General features: G+C 39.6%; 1 protein-coding gene across 1 annotated transcript; it reads right to left on the minus strand.

The window, feature by feature from the left end:
* Positions 1-784: 784 nt before the first annotated feature.
* On the minus strand, positions 785-22,844 carry LOC118227741 (tumor necrosis factor alpha-induced protein 8-like protein 3). Its single transcript, XM_035418570.1, has 2 exons — positions 22,576-22,844; positions 785-2,075 (listed from the first exon to the last, which is right to left on the minus strand). The coding sequence occupies exons 1-2, from the start codon at positions 22,619-22,621 to the stop codon at positions 1,513-1,515; spliced, it is 609 nt and encodes a 202-aa protein (XP_035274461.1). The 5' UTR covers positions 22,622-22,844; the 3' UTR covers positions 785-1,512.
* Positions 22,845-24,633: the final 1,789 nt, after the last annotated feature.

A 24,633-nucleotide genomic window follows, 5' to 3' on the forward strand; every position in this document is an offset into this window, starting at 1 on the left:
TAACTTGTTTTGCCTTAGTGGTTATTTTCTGTGGACTGATGTACTCTGGCACATTCGCTAGCCTGCAAGTGAATATCTAGCTAGGTAGTGAGGCAGTTAGCATGAAGGCACTAACTAGGCTCACTAATAAGTTAGCTACGTGGCCTAAGATGAACCTAGTTCACTTCACAATGATCTGATGTTCAAGACTACTGCTGAAATGCATTTACCTGCTCTGCTAATGAGGTGCTTTTGTGAATATTCATGAATGTAACTTTTTGCTTAAGTGCCTCATGAAACTTATAAATAGCAATCCCGCCAAAGGAAAGCACACATTTCTTTCCGGTAGGCCAGTGTCTGTTGTGATCGATAAAAATCATGAGCATAATCATTCCGGAACAATTCAAGGATTCATATTAAACCTAAGAGTAATGGGAACCAGCCAGGCAAGTGCTGTGAATTTAAGCAGCCAATTGTTCTCAGTCCATGGCCCAGTTACTGGCAAGTGTGCTCGTTAATGTGCTGTATAACATCGGCTCCAAAAGGGAATATCACTTGGTTGCAATGCAATGCTTTGCAGTGCCGTTAACAACCTCGGAGAGTGAAGTGAAGTTAGGTTAATTTTATTGTTGTACAGTATCTACCTCCTTCTTTCTTGATGCAAAATAGAGCATTAAATCTTAAACAGAATACAGTGGGTGATCATATATAAGAGCACTATGGATATGAATTGTTGTAGTATATGACTTGCGATGCAATGTATTAAAAATGAGGTGCTAGGAAAAAAGAACAGCAGCAATCTAAATCAAGTATGTGAGGAATCTTTAATAAAAGACAATACACTCTGGCATAAAGGGGGATACTGAAACAGTCACATCCAAACACTCACAACAGTCTGGGGGTTGTGGATGGTATAGATTGCTGATTCATTTGGTATGATCACAAGACATTGGCATGAGGAAGACTCTTACAGTGCTGCAACACGATTCATGTAAAATCTGGCAAGGAATTTGTGATTCAGGGTAGATGCTACATATCAGACTTCATCACACCCAGCAGTACAACAGAGATAAAAGCAAATTTACATTTCATTGTTAATTTGTTTTGTATTTTGCTCTGTACAGTAAAGATTGTAGCCACCATGATTCAAATATATCCCATTAATTGTTTCAGTGGATGAGCTCCAACTGATAAAGCTATACCTCCGTTCACTTACATTTCAAATGAAAATTGATGCAAGGATTAAGTAATGTACTATAACCATAATTTCTTGGCACAAAATAATGAGCAGAAAGACAATGTGTACAAAATGCTGTTCAGGAACATTTACAATAAGGCTTTTCCCAGTAGCACGCATGGGCTAATTCTGAAACATGACAAAATTTCAAATTTACACTGGGTAGTGACAAATGAAAAACACACTTGTCCCTTTAAAAAAAAATAGAGGTCCATTAAATGCATGGGAATGTAACAGAAAACAATGTTGAGCACACACATATAAACACTAAATGTGTGAACAGAAGAATATGTTGGTTAAAGCACACCCTCATCCAGAAGTTTGTTGATACCTTCACAGATCTTCCTGAGGTAGAGTCTGTACTCCTCGGAGGGGCTGTAAAGCACGGTGAGGAACTCCACGTCGGCAAAGTGGTTGAAGACATGATCAATGCGACTGTGGGAGCGGGCGGTGAGGTGGTGCTCCACCAGCTCATGGAGAAGGTCCTTGCACTCCAGTAGCAGCTCGGAGAGAAGGTTTCGGTCAAAGGTGTAGTCCACCTCGTGGAAACTGACAACTGTCATGGCCGCTTGGTTCATCTTCTTCTTGAAGCGATCCACAGTCTCCAGCTCCTCCGGACTGAACTGGTGGTTGCGGTAAAGGATGCCGATCTTGAGTGCGATCTTGATGACGTCCTTGACGATCTTGTGTGCTTCCTTCTTGCTTTTGGTGTACTCACGGCTCACCTTGTACAGCTCATCCAGGATCTCACTGCTGGTGTCATCTGTCAGCAGGTTGGCCACCACCATGGTTGCCATTTTGCTCAGGATCTTCTTTTGGGCCTGCAGGGCCAGGCTCTTGGAGTTAAAGCTTTCCTGGCCTGGGTTTTAGAAAGAGCAGAGTAGAAAGAGTAGAGCAGTTGAGTTAGCAGTGAACACACACACGCACACACATTCACACACAACCACATTTCATTTTTTTTTGCTTCCAATCTCTGTTACGGTTGGAGGATGATTTAGCTTTTGAAGCATGAGGCTAAAGCAGATTAATTGCTGGTGAGATTGAAAGATATGATTATTATGTCTATGAAGTAGTATGAAAGAAGGCCTCAATTCTTTGTAGTGTCATGGGGGATTCAAAAAATGTAAATAATAATTTGATTCAAGACAAGCAGCAGAATCTAGAAAAGCCAGAGGATGAGCATGTTTCATGATATGTAGATAGGAAAACAGATATAAATATGGGAAACATATAAAGTACTATTTTTCTGCTCTGATAACACTGATAAAAAAATTTTTTCTTACCACTGCAGTATGCGCAAGGGTTAATCCTTTTTTAGATATTGAAAACATGTATTGTTTAACATATAAATATGCCTTAATCACTATTATTAATCACTACCGGATTTTTTTGTTTGTTGAGAAAAGTCTTTATAGTATAGTATAGTATAGTATAGTATAGTATAGCATAGTATAGCAAGTTTTTACTTATAAAGACTTTTTTCTGATCTCTTTAAGATTCTTAACTATGCATAATTTGACCTTTCATTTTATTTCATGCAAATAAAGTAGCATTCCATGATATTGTATATTTAGCAATTTTGACATTTCAATGAATGATTCCAATTCAGTAAGCTGTCCTTTGTAGACATAGTACACATTACATGGCTAATATAATTAGCAGATTATAAAAATGTGAAGAACACATTTTGTGAGAAATGAAACCAGGCATCTGGTTGTGGCTTCATCTGTGTTGTAGGAGGAGTGGGTGAGAGTAATAATGGACTTTTATTTAGATACCACCCAGCTGTAAATTACACACTAAATAACACCAATTATGATTAAAACCACAGAGCATGAAACATTTTTAACTCTGGCAGAAATTCATGCTTTCCTCTCCCCCACAAAGCGAGTCATAATCACTTCATTGCCATATTGGTTATTTAAACCAAATCTTTCCAAACGCCAAGCACACTCAATACAAGATATAAAAAGCAAATGTATTGAATCTAGAGTTGGAACCAAATAACTCAATTCAGGTGCTCTGGTTTCTTGGGATGCTGGGGATTTAACTAAGACTCATGATTTGGCCGTCAGCACAGAGCTGTTGTGAACTGAAGGTAGACCACTGAGAACCACAAGAGAACTTAAAAGAGAGAGATTTGGAACAATCTTTGACTTTCATTTGATCCCCTTAAGCCTATGACTAGCCTCCAAAATGAATCATGGAGATGATCTGAGGTCAGGATGCTGACATGGTCAAGATATGCAACTACATAGCACATGGCTAAAACATTTAGGCTAAAGCTGCCAAACTGTGGTACACACAATGTGTTTGCTTCTGCTGAGCGACATTTGTTTTTTTTGGCATGACTGTTTCTCTGCCCCTCAGCATTTCTCTGTGGCTCCTTTTCATAATTTAACCTTTCCTAAGACTCCAATAGCAGGAAGAATGGTGTCCAACTGCTCTCATTGTTTGCGGCTGCTAGCATTGTGGTTAACCATCATTTTGTGATGGTCCTTGGATTAGGACCAGATGAAGGCTACTAGTACATTGCAGGGATACAAGACACATGCAGATGTATGGGTTGTAATAACAAGAACGTTTTTGTCTTCCTAAAAGTTTGATGGACTCAAGAACCCATCTGTAGTTGGACTTCTGCCGACTATCTCAGTTCTCCACAGACCTCAGGCCTAGGTCGCTGTCGTATGATCATGATTCTACATGCAATAATGCAGCTTTTTGAATGAACATGTGTTCTCATTTACAGTCATCCAGGTGTCTTTATCCAGTGTACAAGAAAAATATATTCTTACCAGAATCAGCAATGATGCACTATATTGTCTAGCTTATTGAGTACCAATACACAAAATCTATTCTATCTGTTCACTGAAATGTCACTGGTGCCAGCATACTTTGGTTTACTCTCTGTTTTGTAATGCAGTGTAAAATAACAATGAGATAATTCATTTCTTCTGCACAAAATTTCTTTAGTGGTTAGAATTTAAATACTGATGGTTAACCATAGTTGAAGATGATTAAGTGAATTGCTAGTTGCCAAATCTGACAAGAATTTGACCTGCCTTCCAATGTTTAATTTAGTCAGGTAACCAAATCGCACTGACCACATCACGTCCCAATACCTCCCTTCCTGCAGTAACTTGACCCCTAAAATGTCAGAATTCTGTTCATTTTCAGTAGGAGGGGATTGACAACACTTTTTTAAGTATGTTTCTTTCCCCATACTTCTGCTATCAGTGATGTTCTGAAAGCTATAACTAGAACTTTAGAATAACTAGGCCTAGAATTCTGATTTATCATACCTATATCACAGCTGCAAGCCATTGCCTTCACAAGTGACTTGATTGGACTGAGTTGTACAAGGGTAGTTTCATACTGCTATGGCTTCTTACAATGAATCCACCACGTTGACTACAGGTTTTGCTCCTTGCCCGTATTGAAAGGTCTGTCAGCTCACTAAAACACTGAAAAGGGGGTCGGTACAAAGGTAGACATACCCAATTCATAGCAATTGTTAATGAGTAAAAATAAGTCAATATTGAATTAATAGTATTTTTAATGAAGATTGTTTTGACTCATTATACTTCCAGTTCACTGTGTCACTTTCCGTAAAATAATTTCCCTATTAAACCCTTTTACTATTTCAAAATACTGTATAACCATAACAATGCATTTCATATTCATCATGCATACTGAAAAAAATACTGCAACCACACAGTAAAATGTTCAGTGTTAATTAAACTCTAACATCGTACACATGAGTCCAATATGGCCCATATGTATTCTGTTAGAGTTGATTTAACGGGGCCAAAACAACAAAGATGCCTTGCCATCTGTATAGGCTTAAGCAAACACTTGCTTAATACGAGAGACAAGCCTCCTAAATTCAGAACATTAGAGACTTCACATAAATAGGAATGATTAGATTAATTCATGCTCCTATAAACAAAGTGAACTACTACTTAGTTCTATCAACAGAATAAGGGAATAACTGGAAATCAATTAACGGTAAATTCCACAGAGAGCCATGAATGCATGGACTAGTTTGGCAGGTCACGTAATAGATGGGAAGTTCCAATCCAGTCTTGAAACAGTGATGGATACTCTCTAGACAGAGGTACATGAAAGCGTTGATGGGCTGAGTATTTCATCAGGCATTTTCATGTTCTAACAAATAAACAAATCTGTCATTGCAATCTGATTCAAAAGTATGCTTTCATTTATTACGTATTTTCAAATAGTTTTTCCTTGGTGCCTGGTTGTCTGACCTTATCCTGAAGATAACATCATTACATAAAATAAAATCAGAAATGAGTATATATGTCAATATTTGAAATGTGAAACCAACAAAGGATAAAATATGTAATTGAATTTGACAATTGATCAGAGATACAGCCCAAACACAGACAAACATTTGGGGTCAATTTGGATCAATTTTAAGTGACCCAAACTTAAATTCTCCCAACCTAATGTACACTCAAATTGTAAACCGTCACAACCTACAGAAATATTAAAATGAAAAATGTACAATTCTACACCAAGCAAATGTATGGCACATACTATACATCCTTCAAGCGGATACCCATGCTGCTAGCTCCCCAGTTTTATTTGATGTTCCCCACTTTTGTAAGTTACCCTACATTAAGACCATCTGCTAAGTGATTGTAGTGTAGTGTCATGATGTAACTTTTAAAATACCATAAAGATCCTGCTTAGACACATTTTTTACTAGATATCTGCACTTTTTCTTCAGTCCCAAATAGAATCAAATCAAATCAATCTTGCTACTGCTCCTACTAATGATCTGTCTCAGGGACAACAAAAATGGTAACCCCTCTTTTTTATAGAGAGTGTTTTGACATTTCCCCACTTTAAGAATGTAATTGAGAATAGAATGACTTCAGAAACTGAAACTGAAATTGTTTTAAACAATAGAGCAAAAAAAACAAAAAAACAATAAAAACAAAAAGAGCTTAGTCACAAAGACAAAGGCAAAATCAAATTTCTCTCTCACCACTGTATCATGAATATATCAGTCAATGCATGTATGCTTTAAAAGATAATTGCAGGAACACATCACATGCCAACGTATGTATGCAAGATAATGAAAATGAAGCCACACGTCAGCAACATGATGTAGCTAAACACTTACTCAAATAGATGAAGACATAAGCATTGACAAGACCAAATTATAATTTCCTGAGCAATCTATTATAACCATCTATAGTAACAGTATCCCAAAACAGGACAGCACTATGGACTGCAGTTATACTACATGAGATGTAATCTCATCCAGCGTCAATAAACCTAAATATAATCCACAGAAGTCTATCTTTGCAAAGTGCTCAGTGTCTCTTCTTTTGATGTAATAGTTAAACTTGTAATCAGAAAACTAGTTTTGACTCCCAGTTGGGATATTGTTGTGCCTTGCGAAATATATTTACATGTCATCAATTCACTGAGCCTCCAGGTTTATAAATGGCTAATATATTTGCTATTGTATATAATTCAATAAATAACGATCAGCCTTGACCCCCTCCTCCGTTTTGCATGGACATACAATATATTCTTTAAAAATAAAACAAAGTGAAAAACGAACAATAACAAAATAACAGCGACATCAGAAGTCGCCTGAAGTTTTCATGACACAATTTGTTGCGGCCTGTGATCAGCCAAACCACAGCCAGAAGCTTACAGACTCATAAACGTAACTTGAACTTCCTTGACTTCACACCAACACAGCGATGAAGAAAAGAATGCAGCTGAGGCCATATGAAAGAGCGGTGACATGCTGTGATTTAGTTAGAGGCAATCATGAGTCCTGATACAGCAGCGGTCATCTACATCCTTGAGCCTTCAATGTAAGGAAATAAAGTGCACTGACTGAAGGCCAATGTACTGACTGAGAGTTAACCTTCTTTCACACTACAAACAGGATAATTCTGAGCTTGGACAGATGGACAAGACTGTGGTATGTCCTGATTTTACACCTTTGTGCCATTTTACTATACAGGAGTTTAGCATAATAATACTAGAACACTGAGTCATTTATTTATGTTACTTTGCAGAACAAATCTTTGCATACATGCAATATCTACGTTATAGCCCCTACATTCTAATAATTTATGATTTGAACTTTAATAAATTATGTTAACTATTTTACTTTCCTGATTTTTTTAAATTATCTTAACTATATTACTTTCCTGACTGCAGTATATTTTGTCTCTCTTGACTAATACATAAGACTTTTTAACCTGTATTTTCCTCCTGTATTGTTTTATTGTATTCAACCCATTTGCTATTTTCACTGTAGATGGACTGCTGTATCCACTCTGTATGCTCATGGCCTTTCTCAAGTATTTCACCAGTCTTTGAATTATTGTCTGATCTCAGAAGAGAGATTAGCCTGTAAATTGGCCCTGAGGTTATTTTCCTCTTTGGTGGCATTCTTCACTGCCTAGTCCAGCTGATAAATGGCTGCTTCTGTCTTTTAATGATTCTTTACACCTGATTGCTGCTCAGCTTTGCAATTATTTGGACATAAAGTGACTTGGATTGCTTTCCATGACCACAGTCTCCACTACCGGACTGCTCTGACCTGATCCTGTGTTACTGTTGGATGTAGGTAGACTCGTTTTCTTCAGGCATCTTGTGTGTATGTATCCAGCCAAAGGCATGTTAAGAAATGGCTGTGGCCAAAGGTGTGTTCACTAAATGCCAATGGCCATTCTCAAAGCTTAGGCTCCCTCTCAAAAACAGGAAACCAGTTTATTCTTTTGATTTTTTTCACATTAGTATTTATTTAACAAAGTTGACACACTGAGATTCGCCTTTCAAAACAAATCAGGTACAAAATAGAACAGCAGTGATAATTAAATACATCGTACCATATGATAAAACAACAGCTTCTAATATAAGGGTTATGAACAAAAAATAGGATCTGGGATATTTTTTGAGCAGACATTACAATAAAACTAATGTGCAGTCAGCAGAAACTCAAGCACTTATCAGACTAAAAGGACAAGTCAGTATTACATTCTCTTGAAGCTTCAACAGATGTAATTATTATTATAATGTACCCCACTAGAAAAATGATTGGCTCTTGATGAGGTAAAAAAAAGTAATTGTTGACAAAAAAATGCTATACTTGAAGAGTGGGATTTTCGATACGCTGTCACTGCAATTTAAATGTATTTTTACACTGTCATTAATGCTGCTAATCAAAGTTACTGAGAGGTTTAGAAGGAGAACTGAAGGCTCCTAAAATGCAGTTCCTCTGAAGTGAGATTAGTAGAGGGAAGCTTTATTTAGTTAGCTGAAGTGATACTTGCTGATGTTAGTGTTATGTCCATACAATCATCCGCTGATGGGAAAAAAGAGCAAGCTGTCACGTAGAAAAATGATCCAAGCCTTTAAGGAGATTGTGTAGAAGACGAGCATTAGTCAACCAAGCTGAAAATCAGTGTCCAGTGATGATGCTAATTTTGACGTAGATATGTCTTAACACACCTTGATCTCAGACTATATCCTTGCTTTTCCTGCTCTCCATAGCAAAACCGGGCAAGGTCATTTGGACCAGGTAAAGAAATGAGCCCTGGATACAGCCACAGAGCATAGTCACCAGCTCCAGGGTCAGACCTGAATGCTAGGTGTTGTCACTGAAATAGTGGCTGTTCTGGGATCGCCTCTGTGTCCTGGGTACAGTCACAGAGCACAGCCAGCCGGTCCAGGCTGAGAGAAAAGTCATTTCTTTCTGATAGGGAGAGTTTTAACATTATGGTTAAATACTTTTGTTGGTGAAACCAGGCGGGCTGCCACCTCAGGGGAAGAGGACCACCATCTAACACTAGATCTGGAATAAATGACATCGGCTGTCAGTCCTGTCATTTGCTATTAACAGAGAGGGCATAAATATGAGAGCCTTTCAATCCATGACAAATTCACACTCTTTACACTCATCCACTCATCAGCCTGCTGTCTGGAAATCCATCTGACGTCTGCAATGAAACTGACAGGATATCAGACCGCGATATCCTGCGGACACTGCCTTTTGCTCGATGCCATGAGGATGACTTTTTATGGATGATGTTTGTCCCTTTAGATTTGTAGGGGATGGTGTCTCGGGGCTTCCTAAAATATCAACAATCACGGCCAAATTCTACAAAATAACAGCATCTTGATTGTCAGGTGTCAGTCTCTTTTTGCTTTAAAGCACTTTCAAGTAAAATGTGTACTCTGTTAAGAGTGTTCAAGTAAACAAACCAGGCCGATCTCCAAAATACGAAATGATAATGTTTCAGAAAGCATTGTGCACATTGTGGATCTTAAATTCCAGTTTTAATGATTACTTCCCCAATTTGGAATGCTCAGTCATTTGTGAGTTTATCTTTCTGTAATGAGCCCAGAGTTCTGTAATCAGTACATTCGAGTACACTCAATATGCAGTTGGCACAGAAAGACTGCGAGCACCCGTTCCAGGAGCTTCTCTTATCAGAGAGGCAGAGAGACTTTACCACCGACTGAAATCCTCTCTGGGGTGACCCTATGGTCAATTATGTGCTTCACTGATCTGTTCTGTTAGGCCTTGGTTTCATACCAGACTGAGGAGCTTGTCACCACACTGAAACTCTGTGCGTAAGCAGCACGAGCCACCAGCAGCTCTGAACTGTCGTGCGTTCACCAAAATCCAGGTCGTGCATAGTTTAAAATAACATTCCTGCATTCAGTGTTCTGCTAAGTGGTGCACAATTAAATTGTATCAATTACATTTACTATGTTCAACATCCTGAATAGATTCTACTGGCATACTGAATATAGATGTAGATGCTAATTGCTGTATATAGAGCCAGCCAAAGTGCAGTGTAACGTTCACAATGAGAATTACTTTGGATCAGATACACATGTATCAAAGGATTTAGCACAAAAGCAACTGCCACATGCACACACACACACACACACACACACACACACACGCACACCAAAATGCCTTATGGGAACTGTTTTCTTAATTAGCCCCAAAACTTACTGCAACCCCCAGGGCCTATTGATTAGAGGAAGAATTGCTTGGTCAAATAGAGACACTGTCAATGTGACTCTCTAGGGAATGTCTGACTGACAGCCCACGTTTATCCATCTCAGAAAATGTTTCTGTGCAGTACAGTAGTGAATTATTGGCATCTTGGGGCTTGTCTATCAGAGTGATGAGTGTCAGATTGGCATTTGTGTGGGTGGAGCCAATTTTCATTCTGTGAGACCATATGCTTGATGAATTGATCCACAGTGGCACTAAAATTTAGGGTGTGTGTAGATGCAAGGTAAGAGATCAGTTTTATTTAGCCATGCACTAATGCAAAATGCTAAATACATCATATGTGTATAATTATACAATAGGAATTCATAACATGCATATCTGTATGTGTACATATTTTACATGTGACATGATGATATCAAGCAATATATCTATGGGTCATTACAATTCGCTCAAGGGAACAGTACAAATACTCATTGTGCACTCGTACACACACACTCTCTCTCTATCTCTCTCAAAATAGATTTGCATTTGATTTAAATGCTTGTTTACTGCAAAAATATAATACATTGAAGAAAACGTGAACCAAATGTCCCAAATAAGTCTTGAAACAAGGAGTTTTGTAGTTTCAATACATCTGATAATGTCTCTAGGATATGTGTATAGACACGTGTGAATATTAAAGATTATTTGTCACTATGCCTTCACTGTAGCAAGACAATCTTAATCCATCTAAAGATATATTCTCTAAGACATATTGCAAAGAAATATCTAAATATGATGATATATGGTTTTACTACAGTAAATATTTATAGAAGATGCATGCATTGCATTACGCGCTTCCAGAGAACAACAGCTTTTAGTGTTCTGCCGTCCCATCCTCAACTCCTCCCCATGCATCTCCTGATGCTCTATCCTCATTTCACTTGTGTGCGTTCCCCAAAAGCAACTGAGAGTGACTGAGGGCATTGGTACGCTGTCTATGCCTCACATCACAAATGTTGCTTGGTATTGTGTAAACTCAGGGATCATGGCTATATCATGTTCAGGTCATAGGTTTAATAGTCATAATGAAAATAACTATGATATATGATGAAATGCCGAAACAGGAACTCTTAAAACCTATAAATACATGCATGTTTGTTGTACAAACAAAATGTTCAGCCAAATATGGCCTGGAGTTATAAATTACAAAAAATGCTTCTAACATCCTGAATAAAATTGTACTGTGCCTTATTTATGGATGTTGTATGGATAAACAAATAGATTGCAGGATGATAATGTTAGTATATTTTCTTTAAAGTCACATAAAGACATATAAAATATGATCTCAGCAGCCTCTGAAACATGGCTTACTGAAGGTTACTACATTCCTCTCTGCCATTTCATAAGCCAGCTGCAGAAGAGCTGTCTGCTTGCATAACGCCAACCCCCCCCCCCCCATATTTCTGCATAAGCCCAGGCCCATACTTACGGCTTCACACCCTGCTTTTTACTTGTCAAATTTCACCCCTTAAAATATTATTACTGCAATTAATTGAAAAGACAAAATGGATGGCATCTGTGTACATTTCATGTACTGCACAAGAGACGTTTTTCAGCATTGAGTCATTCTTATTTATGCATGCTCTTATATGAGAGAGAGAAAGAGTGATAGAGAAAGAGAGAGAGAGAGTGTATGTGTGTGTGTGTGTGTGAGTGTGTGTGTAAGAGACCAGAATGTTTTAGACCGGTGTGGTTGTGTCAAAGGTGTCATACATGGACTGTTGATTTTGTTTCATATTCTTACTTTAAATGCATCCCCATTTCCAGAGGTCTGGCATCAAAAGTCTGTTTCCTCTCAACCAATTAATTATTTGCTGTTGTCCTGACAGAAACTATATTACAGCTTTGTATGTGATTTTAAAGCATTAAAGCATTAGTCTTTAATTAGTATTAGCCGCCCAGGAAGGCAGTTTTATTTTCTATTAATGAAGCGAGAGTCAAAGATTAAGTAAAATTATAACAATTAACTTGTGTACCTCTGGGTGTACAAACAGGCAAGGAAAAGAATACAGTATGTCATTTAATTCATTCCCTGATGAGAAAAAGAGAGATCTGTTGTTCTCTGCTGTTTGCTGTGAAACTGGTTAGCAACAACAATCCTCTTCTATATTCTGAGCATTTTATCAAATGTGGCAGCTAATTAACAATATTATCCAGTTATAGTGTTGTAAAATTATTATACCATACCACAATATTTATAAGATAAGACTTATAAGTATAAGACTTATAACTATTTATAAGTATAAGACTTGCAATACTCATTGCACTCTATGAATGAGCATCCAAATAGAAAGACATTCATATTCGAGTGAGGTGAAGTGAACAATCTTATCTGACAAGGTTTGCAATTCTTATTCTTTGCAAATGTTTTGCCTGAAATTATAGAAGACCATGTCTGGATTTCAGTTTTGACTATATACAATATATGTGTGTGATACATTTTTAATTTGTCACAGTTGATGTTGTTGAAGTAATTAACATAGTTGAATGCAAAATTCCATAATGTTAGTGGAAGGCTATCACTTCTGTGAAAATGGCTTCCTGAGATCTCTGTGAGCAAAACTGTGGCTCACGTCTGCAGCGTCTCCTCCTCACACCGAACAGCTGCAGTAACATGTGCCTCGGCTGTGGTATAAAGGAAGCCATTGTCACACCATGTCACTTTTCAACTGCAATCGCTCTTTTCTCACTTGGCAAGACCCCGCGCTGCAGCATTTCAGGCTACCAATTCTGAAATCACCCAATGACTAAGCTCCCTCTGAGTGATTCTTCAGGCTCTGCGTGGCTGTGTGTGTATGTGTGTGTGTGTGTGTGTGTGTGTGGGGGGGGGGGGGGGGGGGGGGGGGGGGGGGCTGGGGGGGGTGTCAGGATCGAGGGACAGAGATAGAGTGAGGAGGAAGATAGCACTGTTAAGTACCCTATTAATAAACTATTATCAGGGAATCAGAACATGAGTTTGAATGTCTCTGTGAAGATTAAGACACTATTTCAGTACCTAACGAGCCATTGAATCATTTATCAATTAGCACATTTTTTATGTTACATGTACCTAGCGGATGACATATGAGTAGATGCTGTTTTGCGTCACACTCATCCCAAGACCTTTCTGGAGAAACGGGGGTAATGTATTTTGAAAATTTCCAACGTGGAATGTAAAACCTACAATTGTGTTCTTGCCCATACATGGTGTTTACGGAGAAGCTACAGTACCTTCAGTTATTTCTGATGACGGTCAACAAACAAATATGCTGATGCCGTTCACGAATAAGCTTGTGTCTGGCAGGAATGTTACCCACCAGGACCATGTTGCACAGCTTTAGGGTCATTTAGCTTCTCTTCATATGTCACAGAATACCTTATTAGACCACTAAACCTATGTGCATTCTACCATCACCCTTTTTAAGTGAAAAAAACTACAGTGAGACTGACAACAATATATGCGAATAATCCCTTTTATTCTTATCTCAGGGAATATACTAATATACTATGATATAATATATCTGGTTTAAAGGTAGTGCACTGTATTTGTTATTTAACCTCAATGTCTATTTTTACAACTACAATGGCAATTTGGTATGTGTTTTCAAGAGAAATTAATTCAGTTAAAACATTTAACCTCTATGTACCATATGGATGGGGACATCATTTGTAGGAATTGTAATCACAGTCTGTTGGACACGTACACTAATTTTAACTCAGAGAATTCACTTGTATTACATGAACACTTTGGAGAATGGATGCCCGATAGTTTCTCACTGTGTAAGGGAATGCTTTACCCTGAATCTATCAACCTTGCTCATGCAGGGATACGGTAAATCACACTGCCCAAGGTGATAGCTTGGCATTGATAAAAATGGGAAGTAAAGCCTTTCTTCTACCAAGACTTACTGTGAGTCTGTACCATCGGTGCCATTGGTTTTTCTTCATCCACATTATTTAATGTCAGAAGGATTTTTATGTGAAGCACAATAACCCTCTCAATGACATCCATGATGTCTAAATATAAATGCACTGTTTCTGACTGGCTGAGCTCAAAGATTGCAGTGTTTGGAAAAAGAGCACAATTTGCCAAAAACATTGTAACACATGATTGTGCACATCAAGGTCCTCAACTATTTTGTCTTTGAAAAATCTATACTCCAGTGCTTCTCAACTAGGTTCACAATAATTTTGTATAACCTTATACTATGATGTGGAATGTTAGTAGTCACTGTCTTATGTTCCTGTATTTTCCTTGTCGTTTTTTTATTAAGGTCCATACCTTTTCTTATGGGTACAGTGTTAAGAGGTATAATAACTATGTTTTAAACATATAAGGGTGCAATTTAGTTTCATGCTGGCAATATCAGCTGCACTGTACAGGTTTAAATACATTACCCTGACACAATGTAACCTTAAACTCAAAAAAAAAAATGAAACAGCATTGAACAGCACTGCTATTTCATTATAATGCATGATCGAAAGTATGCTAATTGTAGTGCCATGAATTTCCAGCAACTACTTAATTTACATAAATTCAAAATGCTGATGCATAGAGAATGTGTTCCAAACACAAACACAGTTGACACCATGTACCACATTTGTGGCAAAAACATTTTGACAGTCTACACTTTTTTTGACAACAAGGTAACAGGGCACCATCAGGAGTGCCCTAGTGTGTTTCTTTTGCACCTCTGCACCTTGAACTAATGCACTTGTTGTACGTCGCTCTGGATAAGAGCGTCTGCTAAATGCCTGTAATGTAATGTAATGTAATCAGGAAGTCAATTAATCACAGGAGTGCTTTGGGCAGGTGGTTGTTAAAGGGGTTGGGTGCCTCCTGCATGTTTCACCTCTCCATTCTAGCTTAGAGACCTAAGGTTTCTGGAGGGAGTAGAGGGGAGCCAAAGTGTCACCCCCAAATTCTCCAGATCATCAAGGCTGGTCTTTAGCTCCCTTCAACATCAAACTTTCATGTCTGAGCAGATGACGGCCCCGCCCGGCTCCGCCTCGGTTTCCTGCCCTCATCCCTGACCACCGCTGAGCTTGCTGTCTGCCATCTGACAACAGATCCTGGCCCCCATGCAGCAGACATCTCCCCTCTGCGTGTGGGCAGACACGCCCCACGCCTGCCCCACGGGCTGAAGTCTGTCTTCAGCTTTGTGTGCGTCAGCCACCTGCTCCCAGAGCTGGCCTGTCTTCTTGTGTCGCTTTACCATTGTCAGCCATTGTTCCTGCAGTTGTAGAGAGGCGAACGGCCTTTGTGTCATGTGACAAGCATGGCGACGGGTCTGTGTAGTATGACAAATGTAAAATGTCCAGTAATGTATTTGCTCTCTTCCAGATTTCCTCTATTACTGCATATTTGTCCCACTGAATGGTTTCTGATCTTTAGTCAAAATGTATTATTAGACGAAGAGAACCTGTGTAAACACAAAACTTATTTTTCCCCCCTTAAACTTAACAACTGGTTGCCCCACCATTAGCAGCAATGACAGCAACCAAACACTTCCTATAATTTGAGATCAGTCTTCCTCATATCACTATGGAGGAATTTTAGCCCACTTTTCGTATTTCTCTGTGACAATTGGTTATAGTGATGAAGGTTATTTTCTGAAACTGCTTGGTTAATCTGGTCTCTGAGCACATGTAGCAAAGAGGAACTGAACCAGAGAGCTGCCCTAGTCAACATTTCTCTGGTCTGACTGTGAATTTAGAACCCCATGACCAGACAATGCATGTAGGGACAGTTCTCTTTGGACATGTGTAGTGGGAGACACCTGAGCTTTAGAATCTCTAGTCACCCTTTTGCTAAAAAACAACAACTCCCTATTCCATTGTGTCCAAAGGGATATTGAAAAGATTTTAGTGAGGTTCCAGGGTCTGATTTTGCATGGGTGCAGTTGCAGTAGGACCCTGGCTATGTTTACTACAGGGTCCTAGCTGTGTGTATTGTTGGGTCCTAGCTTTGTTTACTGTATGGCTCTGGAAGTGTTATATATACTTCTGCAGCATATAGTATGAGGTTTTGTACTAGGTTTCTGTCCCTGAAATGGAAGACCGTTTTCTTCCTGTAACAATAGAGTGTAATCGTATTGCCTCCTAAAGTGAGCAGCGATGTCTGATGCTTTATTCATGTGGGGTGGGGGCAGGGTTTGGGTGGGGGCTCCGAGGAGTGTTGTGTTTCCCAGCCCACACCCCCCCCCACCCCACCCCCGGGATTTTCCGTGGAACACAGGAAGTCATTTTTCTGCCTCTCTACTTTTAAACATTTTGCCACTCCTTAGCATCTGAATAAAAACAGTTTTAACAGCCTTCCTTTCCATTCAATTCAGAGAATTTGATGCTGGTTGGTAGAAAGGAGCTGAGCTGATCAAGAAGCCCACGCTCGTACTTGAAAGCTTCAGCTTTTACGATAAGTTTAGGGTTGGCTTTAATGATAAGTTTAGGGTTAGGGTTCTTTTGCTGCCATGGTATTTATTCTAGCGCCGAATGTCCTTGGCTAACCTGAATATTTCCACTAATAAAGCAGTTAAGAACAAAACAGTACATCTACTGTATACTTTTAATGAAAACAAAAATGATAGCCCTAACAGTCATTCATTACTGCATATCTGTTTGTTAGTATGAACTTCAGTGTAAGCCCTAGTGGTCCCTCTGAATAGACACTAAGTATTATAGAATAGTGCGTTTTTTCCTGCTCCAGGCTTGGCAGAGCTACATTGTGTTTCACTTTTTCCAGCTGAGAGATGTGGCTGCTCACCCAAAGACATAGCAAGAGACGCCAGTCTGCCTGCACATGCAGATCTGCAGGAGGGCCTGGCTCTCCCTGAGTGACGTACTGCACACCTACTGTGCGTGCACACTATTATAATCATCTGCTGTGCTCAGGATTTGTATAAATGCTGATATTTGGATACCTGTCTGCGTTGCCGCTGGGGTTTCTGTTTGTGCCGTGCTCGCTATTTCAGTCTGTGCTGTGTTTGGGAATTCTGCCTTTGCTGTGATTGTGTTTCCGTCCATGCTCTTTTTTTGTTCATGTCATGCTGTAAGCAATGTCTGGGCAACCCTAACTGGATTTAACAAGCACCTTTTATCTATTATCAAGCATAAGGCTTCTGTCCTGACTGCTCACAATCTGTTGAATGATCTGACCTTCTGCTGAACTTCCTTGAATTGGTGGAATGTGGAACTAAGGTAACTTTTTATTGTTACTCCCATGTGACTTCTCTTGAACTCCAAGGTCAGGTTTAATGAATATACATGAAGACCTACCATGCCAAGCACAGAATGTGCTTTTGCAATTGGAGTTGTATGATCTCCCCAAATTATTCTGCCAAGAATGAGGAATGATTATTCCCCCAAATACAACACTCCTACGGCTCTATTTATAACTTTGTTTCTATGTATAGTAAATTCAAGCTGAACCTTTTATCATCTATTCCTTACAGATCCGTGGGAGTATTACCATGCTTATTTGTTGTTCTCCTCTAAAACTATTTATATGATGCCTTGTCAAGTGGAATAAATATTAGATTTGTCCTGATTAATCCTGTGACCTGGGTTTGTGAGCTATACTTCATCCCTAGGCGAGCCTGCTGTAGTGTATGTCTGTATGATGTCTTCCTCCAAGCAGACATATCTTTTCTCTTAGTGATCATGCGGGTCAGAAATGCCTCAGCTTTCAGGGAGGCCGAGTTCCCTTCCATGCAGCCTGAGTGTCTTCATTTATTGCCCCCTTACATCCCTCTCACCCTGGATCTCTGGGGGGACAGGCTAGCCTGCGGTCATTTTTCTGGGGGTGGGGGTGGGGGTGATCTGCGACCTGCGTTTAAATTCAGGATGTTACGTGGAGGACTCAGGCTCCTCCGGTTCCCAGGGAATCATTCAGAGCTATCGCACCGTGGCCCCGAACGGGGGAACGGAGTCTGACGGGAGCTGTGATGTAACAGTGAGGGATGAATGAATCTCAGGCCTCAGTGCCATTTCAGGCCCAGCGAGAGACACGGAGATGTAGGCCTCCGCCAAGTCTCAGCATGGAACATCATTTCCCAAAAAGCTTTCAGTTCTGCCGTTGCAGCTCATCTCATAACTCATGCCTGTTTTTGGTTTTTTGACCGTTCATTTAGATAATGCTGTCAATGGCTGCAGTCGTGATTATAAAAGCAGTAAATTTCAAAAGTACTTTCAAAACCTGCTAGCTCAGTACAAAAAAGGCCAACAAAATTAAATTAAAACCGATATATTTTAGGCGTGTGTGTGTGTTTCTGTTTGTGTGTGTCTGTGTGTGTGTGTGCATGTGAGTATGTGTGTGTGGGCAAGAGAGAGAGAGGGAGAATATGTGCGCATGTGTGTGTGTATGTGGGAGAGAGAGAGTATGTGTGTGTGTATGTGTGTGTTGGAGAGAGAGAGTGTGGTGCATGTGTGTGTGTGTGTGTGTATAGGAGAGAGAGAGAGAGAAAGAGAGTGCACTTGTGTGTGTGTGTGTAGGAGAGAGAGAGAGAGAGAGAGAGAGAGAGTGCGTGTGGATGTGTTGGTCAGTCCCTCTCTGTCTATCTCTCTGTTGGTCACAGTAAGTACAGTGGAGTTCTCTCCTCCTGGGGCTCCCAGCAGCCCTGGGGAGACACAGGCTTTCAAAGTGCCAAGTCACACTGCCGACCCAGCCATGCATTGCTGATACAATAAAGGCAGACGCAAACGCATAGAAATAATATGCTTTTCTCAGAAGGACTTCGCCTCTGTGACAAAAAGAGCTGGCTTCAGTTGCATTTATTTCATTTGTTTGCCTGATATATTCTTCTCACTGATGGCCTGAGCTGTCGAGCTGTTGCACGCTTCGCCCTGCGTCATTCCCACTTCCAAATGAGCCTGTGCCTATATAGGAAATGACTGTGGTCACATTACCCAATGCCAGTACAAAAATAGACTCAATAAAATACCGGTTTATTGGTGCCCCGTAGGATGAAGACGGTGCTGTGTTCCTGTGTCACCTGTAGTCCAATGAATCTGAAATGTATTTTGTAAGTTTCAGTAATGCCCAGCCTCCCTCTATGAAGCTTAAATGGTTTTTCTTATTTTTTCTCAAATAGTTCAATAAATGGCAGAAAATATTCCTGGCAGAGTCAGGGATTGCCAAAAGCTACCAGCAGAGTGACTTGTTAAGCCTGCAGAAAAGCGTGCTGGGCTTCATGGCTAAAACTCTGCATTTAATATATCGGCAGAGAAATAGCCGCTTTCTCCTGCCTCATCTTTTCCAGTTGGATGCTCCTTTTCTAGGGTTTGACAGATTTTCCAGTTCCAGTTTCTGGCAGCATATGCTTTCAATTGCCTGGCACATGGCAAAACTACATCTGTGAAGCAGATTAAAAGACCAAGCGGAGACACATTGCGAGTATACCGTACCAGACTTTCAACCCGCTGACATTCGCCATAAAAGTGTCACCAATATGGTGCTTATTTCATGTGTTATGATTAGTAATTTATTTAAGCACTTGATTGGGGTGTCTCAGTAGCTCGGTGCCAGGTGCTTGCAGTGAAATAAGACTCCTGAGAGGTCTTCGGCAACCTGGCGCCCGATTAAAACTCACCTCCCTCAAACGCGTCACGTGGTGCGCGAGGGGACCTGTCATCACATTACGGGGCAAACGGCGGTTTGTTTTAGCTAGACTTCTGGAATGTGACCATTCCGTTTCACCACATGACTGACTCTCTGAGGCCTCCAGTGCTACTATTCTCAAAGGGGGAAAAGTCATCTTTTCATTGGAAAGAAATACTTAGCAAATTATCGGAAAGACTGTGTTTCAGTGCGCCATTTCGGTTTTAACAGCAACCTCAGTTTTATTTTTAATTTCTGTTCAACATTAGACAGAAAGACCAACATATATCCAGTTCAAGACACAGCTCAATATAGTAATAAACTATGTTAACTCGATATTCCCACTGGTAATGGCCCCAGCTCCCTGTATAGCCTAAAATGCAGAATCCCCTGATATGATAAATTATACTTAATAACTATAACATACATGTATAGGAACATGCAGAGACAAGATATACCCTATTTCCTGTAAAATAGAGTACAGACCATGTTAATCAAAACAGATTTTACTTTGTACCTTATGTATCCATCACAATTATATCAAGCTTCATTAAACACCATGTTTATGTTTTCAACTTCACATAAAGAATTCAGAATATGATTTTTAATCTAAATCTTTATCATGAATTTTGCAGTCACTATTATAGATGAAAAGGTGCTGCACAATTTTCCATTTTAGGACACAAGCCACTATTTTTGCTGTCTGTAGTGGTTAGATTGAATTCTTGCAGTAGTATTAACTGAGCATGCAAGTACGTTCTGTGTATTTAAAATCATTTTAAGCCATTTTATCAAGTTATACAAATAAAGGTTTTTCAGCAGTCTTGATAAACCAATTCATTTGAAGTTACTGTCCTTATTTCTGTACAAGGCCACATTAACAATGTCAAATGGACTCATTTTTAAGGGCATAGGTAAACCTTTCAGTGTTTACTCAGAATGAAGAATGTATCTTCAGCAGTGCTTCATATTGAAGCCTCATATTAAAGCATATCTGCCTGGTTATTTTTGTTGCATATTTATGTCATTGCTAATATGCTGTAGACGCTCGCCAGAATAGCCTGTGGTGTCTCTGTGGATAGTCAGCATCCTAACACCTAGTCTGAGAATGAAAAGGAGTGAGGTGGTAAATGTGAGATGCAGACACACAACAGCCCCTCGGAGTTCATGCTTAAATGGCAGAGAGAGTCAATCATATACTGTACTCAAGCAGTCTAATAAGAAAGGAGTTTGATATGACCCCTCTTGCATCTTTTGAATAAGGCACCCAATAGATAACCCTCACCAAGTATGGCAACAATTGGTTTATAGTTAGTAACCACACCTAATGCATCTGTACAGCCATAACATCTGAAGGGGACTTTTTTTTTTACACAAAGACCAGCATTCAGCTGAAAGATCACAGCTCTTGAGCTCAGCCAGAGCTTTGAAGGGGATTAAGATGCCGGAGTAAGAGCTGAAGGTATGGGGTGTAATGATATCACGCTGCTTACCATGCTGTAATTCAATGCTGCTGCCTTGCTTAGTCAAAATGTAGATTAACTAACATATTTTAACTATAAACTCTGTCTCACTTTCAGTAGAATGGCTAAGCACTTAGGAAGGTTGCTTACAAGCTAAAATGCAGTAATGAAGCCCTTCTTTGATGTGATTTTTTATTGGGGGAGTGGGGGCACACAGCCCTATTAAGCTTAGTTCCCCCCTCCCAATAACATGATTCTCTGGACCTGACTTCATTTTAGGGAATTTAGATTTTTAGGAATTTGGGGAATTTTGAAGCGACTGATGTTGATAGAAATGTTCATAATGTAGAGGTCCAGTGGTGAATCTTTCCTGCTGTTTGCGATCACCTGTGAATACTGATCCACAGCCATCTGTGTTTATGCACTGCCTCTTTGCAGATGATTACAGCCAAAGGACTGGTCTTCTGGAATTCCCCCAAGCATTCCTGTATTTTCTCCTCAATAAGATAAGCAGTAACATTATGACGTCTTCTACTAGATATCCGCAAGGTTTCAAAGGCTTTAACTTTATGGTCTCCATTCTGATCAATTAAAAAAAATCTGTATTATGCTTCACAGTGCTAATGGGATTTTACACATGAGAGGTCTGACTATCCAATCTGTCTATTTCAGTAGACCAAACGTTTACTATGACATTCCACCAGTCTGATCAATTACTGCATTTTGTAAATTGTTCCAAATCCTCACACACATTACTGTTTTACACATGACTAACACTTTTTGTGTCTGGAGATTTCTTGCCATTCAAGAATTCTTGCTGGACATACACAACACCACAAAAATATCTCGCAAACTCCGCTGGTAAATCTCTGACGAAAAACCCGTAAACCTTGGGAATATCATCTTCACCTTTCACCGAGGTTATAAATCTTTACTGCTTGGCTCAACCCTTTTCAGTTCCAATTATAAATCTCACAGGAGCACGTTATCACTGAAATAGCTTTGTCTTCCACAAATTAGAAGGCATTCGCAAATGCAGCATGTACCCACCACAGTGTGGTGTGCAGCTAAATAAAGCAAATTAAAATCCCAGGAAACCTAATGTGCTGCTACAGAGCTTGACAGCATGTGCCCGAGCTTGCCAAATCCATTCCCTAATGTTGTGCTTATAGTCAGCACGGATCAGGACGGCAGTGGCCTGCCAGTGAAGATCTGGATATGTGAAGTTTTGATTTGAAAGCCCCCTTACCTGGAGAGAGTTCTCCTTCACTCAGCTCTCCGGAATCAGAATCCATCTTCCCCCCGAGGACCTCTCTTCCAGGAGACGTGCTTCTCGACTGGGATGTTGAAACTGTTTTTTTTTTTTTGTGTCTAAGGAGAAGCAGCTGTGGTTAGAATGGAACTGGCAGGGAGGCTGCCTGCTACTTAGTAGGCTCCCTTTCCACTCACCACTCGCTCTCTGTCCCTCTCTCTCTCAGCTCGGACTCCCTCCCTTTAGCTTTCTCACTGCTCTGACTCTCCTCCTCCCCCCTCTCTCTCTCTTGTTCACTTCCTCATATGTTCCCCCGTTCTCTGCTTCCCCGTCTTGTTTTCTCTGCCCCACACTCTCTTTTCTAGTCTCTCTTCCTCTTTACTTTCCTGCTGTCTCTATTCCTCTTTCCTTTTCTTCTCTTCTCACTTCTTTTACTTTTCAGTTTTTCTGATTCTGTGACAAACTCCCTTTTAAAAATGATGAGAGAGGGACCGCTCTTCCACCTATCCTACAGCAGGGGGCATCTCTCCTACCTGCACAGTGCTGTTGTATATCGCTGTCAGCATTAAACAGGAATCTCACAATCACATGGTGTGAATACATCAACCTGTTATCTTATTAGATATAATGAAATAAATGAATGCTACTCAGCAGGGAAAATCATTTGGCAGTGAATGAGCTGACACCTCCCCCTGCTGCATGGCATTGTACACTGCAGCTAAGAGTTGACTGGAAAGATCTGCTGCTTGTCCTAAGATGAGGGGGTGTCAAACTGAAGGCCAGCAGGCCAGATGGCAAAGTCATGTGACTCTCAAAGTGAATTTACTCGCAATAAATTCATTTGTGCCAAAGATTTGCCCCCGAGCACTGCTTCTAGATCATGTTCCATCATTTCTCATACAATAGCTGGGATAAAGATTAAGGTTTGCCGGTTTGCCAGGGAAAAAAGTAACCAGTACTTTGTTCATGTAATGGTTGGTTTTGTGGGTGTTTGGTGATCAGATCCTGAAAAATAAACTCGGGGCAGGAAAAACTCTAAAAGCAGATAATGCCTCCAGATGGTCATTGCTTTTGTAATCAATTACAAAAGCAATTTGTAATTGATTAATTTGTAATTTGTAATTCATGTGTAATATCAATAAAACTGAAATTTCATAGCTTACCACATCATATTGTTCACCATACATCTCAGAGTTTATTTCTACTTCTACATGTCATTTGATGATTTTATTTAATTTAAAAAAACATTGTAGATGTCACAATCCTGGATACATAAAAAATACATGACATTTTATGACAAATAGTGATGTGTTAAAAATATTTGAGATCACATATTTTTATATATATTGCTTTTTGAAGACAGATGGATCAGGATATGTGTGTTCAGTGCTCAGTGACTCATTCAAATGCTGAGAAACTGACCTTTGCAGCATTTATAAGTTTATCTAATCCTGATCCAGCTAATCCAAAAACCTGCTCTGTCTCTGTGTAAGTGGTTGTCTATCTGAAAAAGAAAATCCAGTAAATACTTTAGTACAGATGTCTTTATCACACCAAGTTGCGGTATTCTCAAAAGACAATGTTTAAAAAAAGAAAAATTTTAGAAACATTTTATAGTCTCTCTTTTGAAATGCCTTTTCATATTTGTAGAGTATTTTTAGTGTCCCCTCACTGCAACATCCTTTAGGCTAATTGAGGAGAGTGCAGACCTGCATGTGTATCCTCTATATGGTACATAACTAGCCACCACCTCTATTGCGGTTCATTAGCTGAACTGTGCAACCTAACCTTTCAACTGCACATTTACTTTGGGTGACAGTACTGCAAATATGGGAGTGACATTCTCTCTGTTCAAGTTCAGATGAAGAAATAAGATATAAGAATAGTGTCTATAAGCACTGAATGAAAAAACTGAAGCTAAATTGTGAAATATGCCATTTACACCTAATGCAAATAGCATACACTGTATTTATTTATACCATTCCATTAATTTATTTAGTTATTTCCATCTGGTTCATGATGCGCACCCTCTTAGCTGATCTGAATCTAATGTTA

The sequence above is a fragment of the Anguilla anguilla genome, chromosome 5 (assembly GCF_013347855.1).
Source record: "Anguilla anguilla isolate fAngAng1 chromosome 5, fAngAng1.pri, whole genome shotgun sequence".
Lineage (NCBI taxonomy): Eukaryota > Metazoa > Chordata > Actinopteri > Anguilliformes > Anguillidae > Anguilla > Anguilla anguilla.

Bases quoted from the DNA above. Each gene is read 5' to 3' on its own strand.
- LOC118227741 (XM_035418570.1), bottom strand. From the start codon at position 22,621: ATGGATTCTGATTCCGGAGAGCTGAGTGAAGGAGAACTCTCTCCAG. The intron at 2,076-22,575 runs GTAAGGGGGCTT...TCTAAAACCCAG, and splicing joins TGAAGGAGAACTCTCTCCAG to GCCAGGAAAGCTTTAACTCC.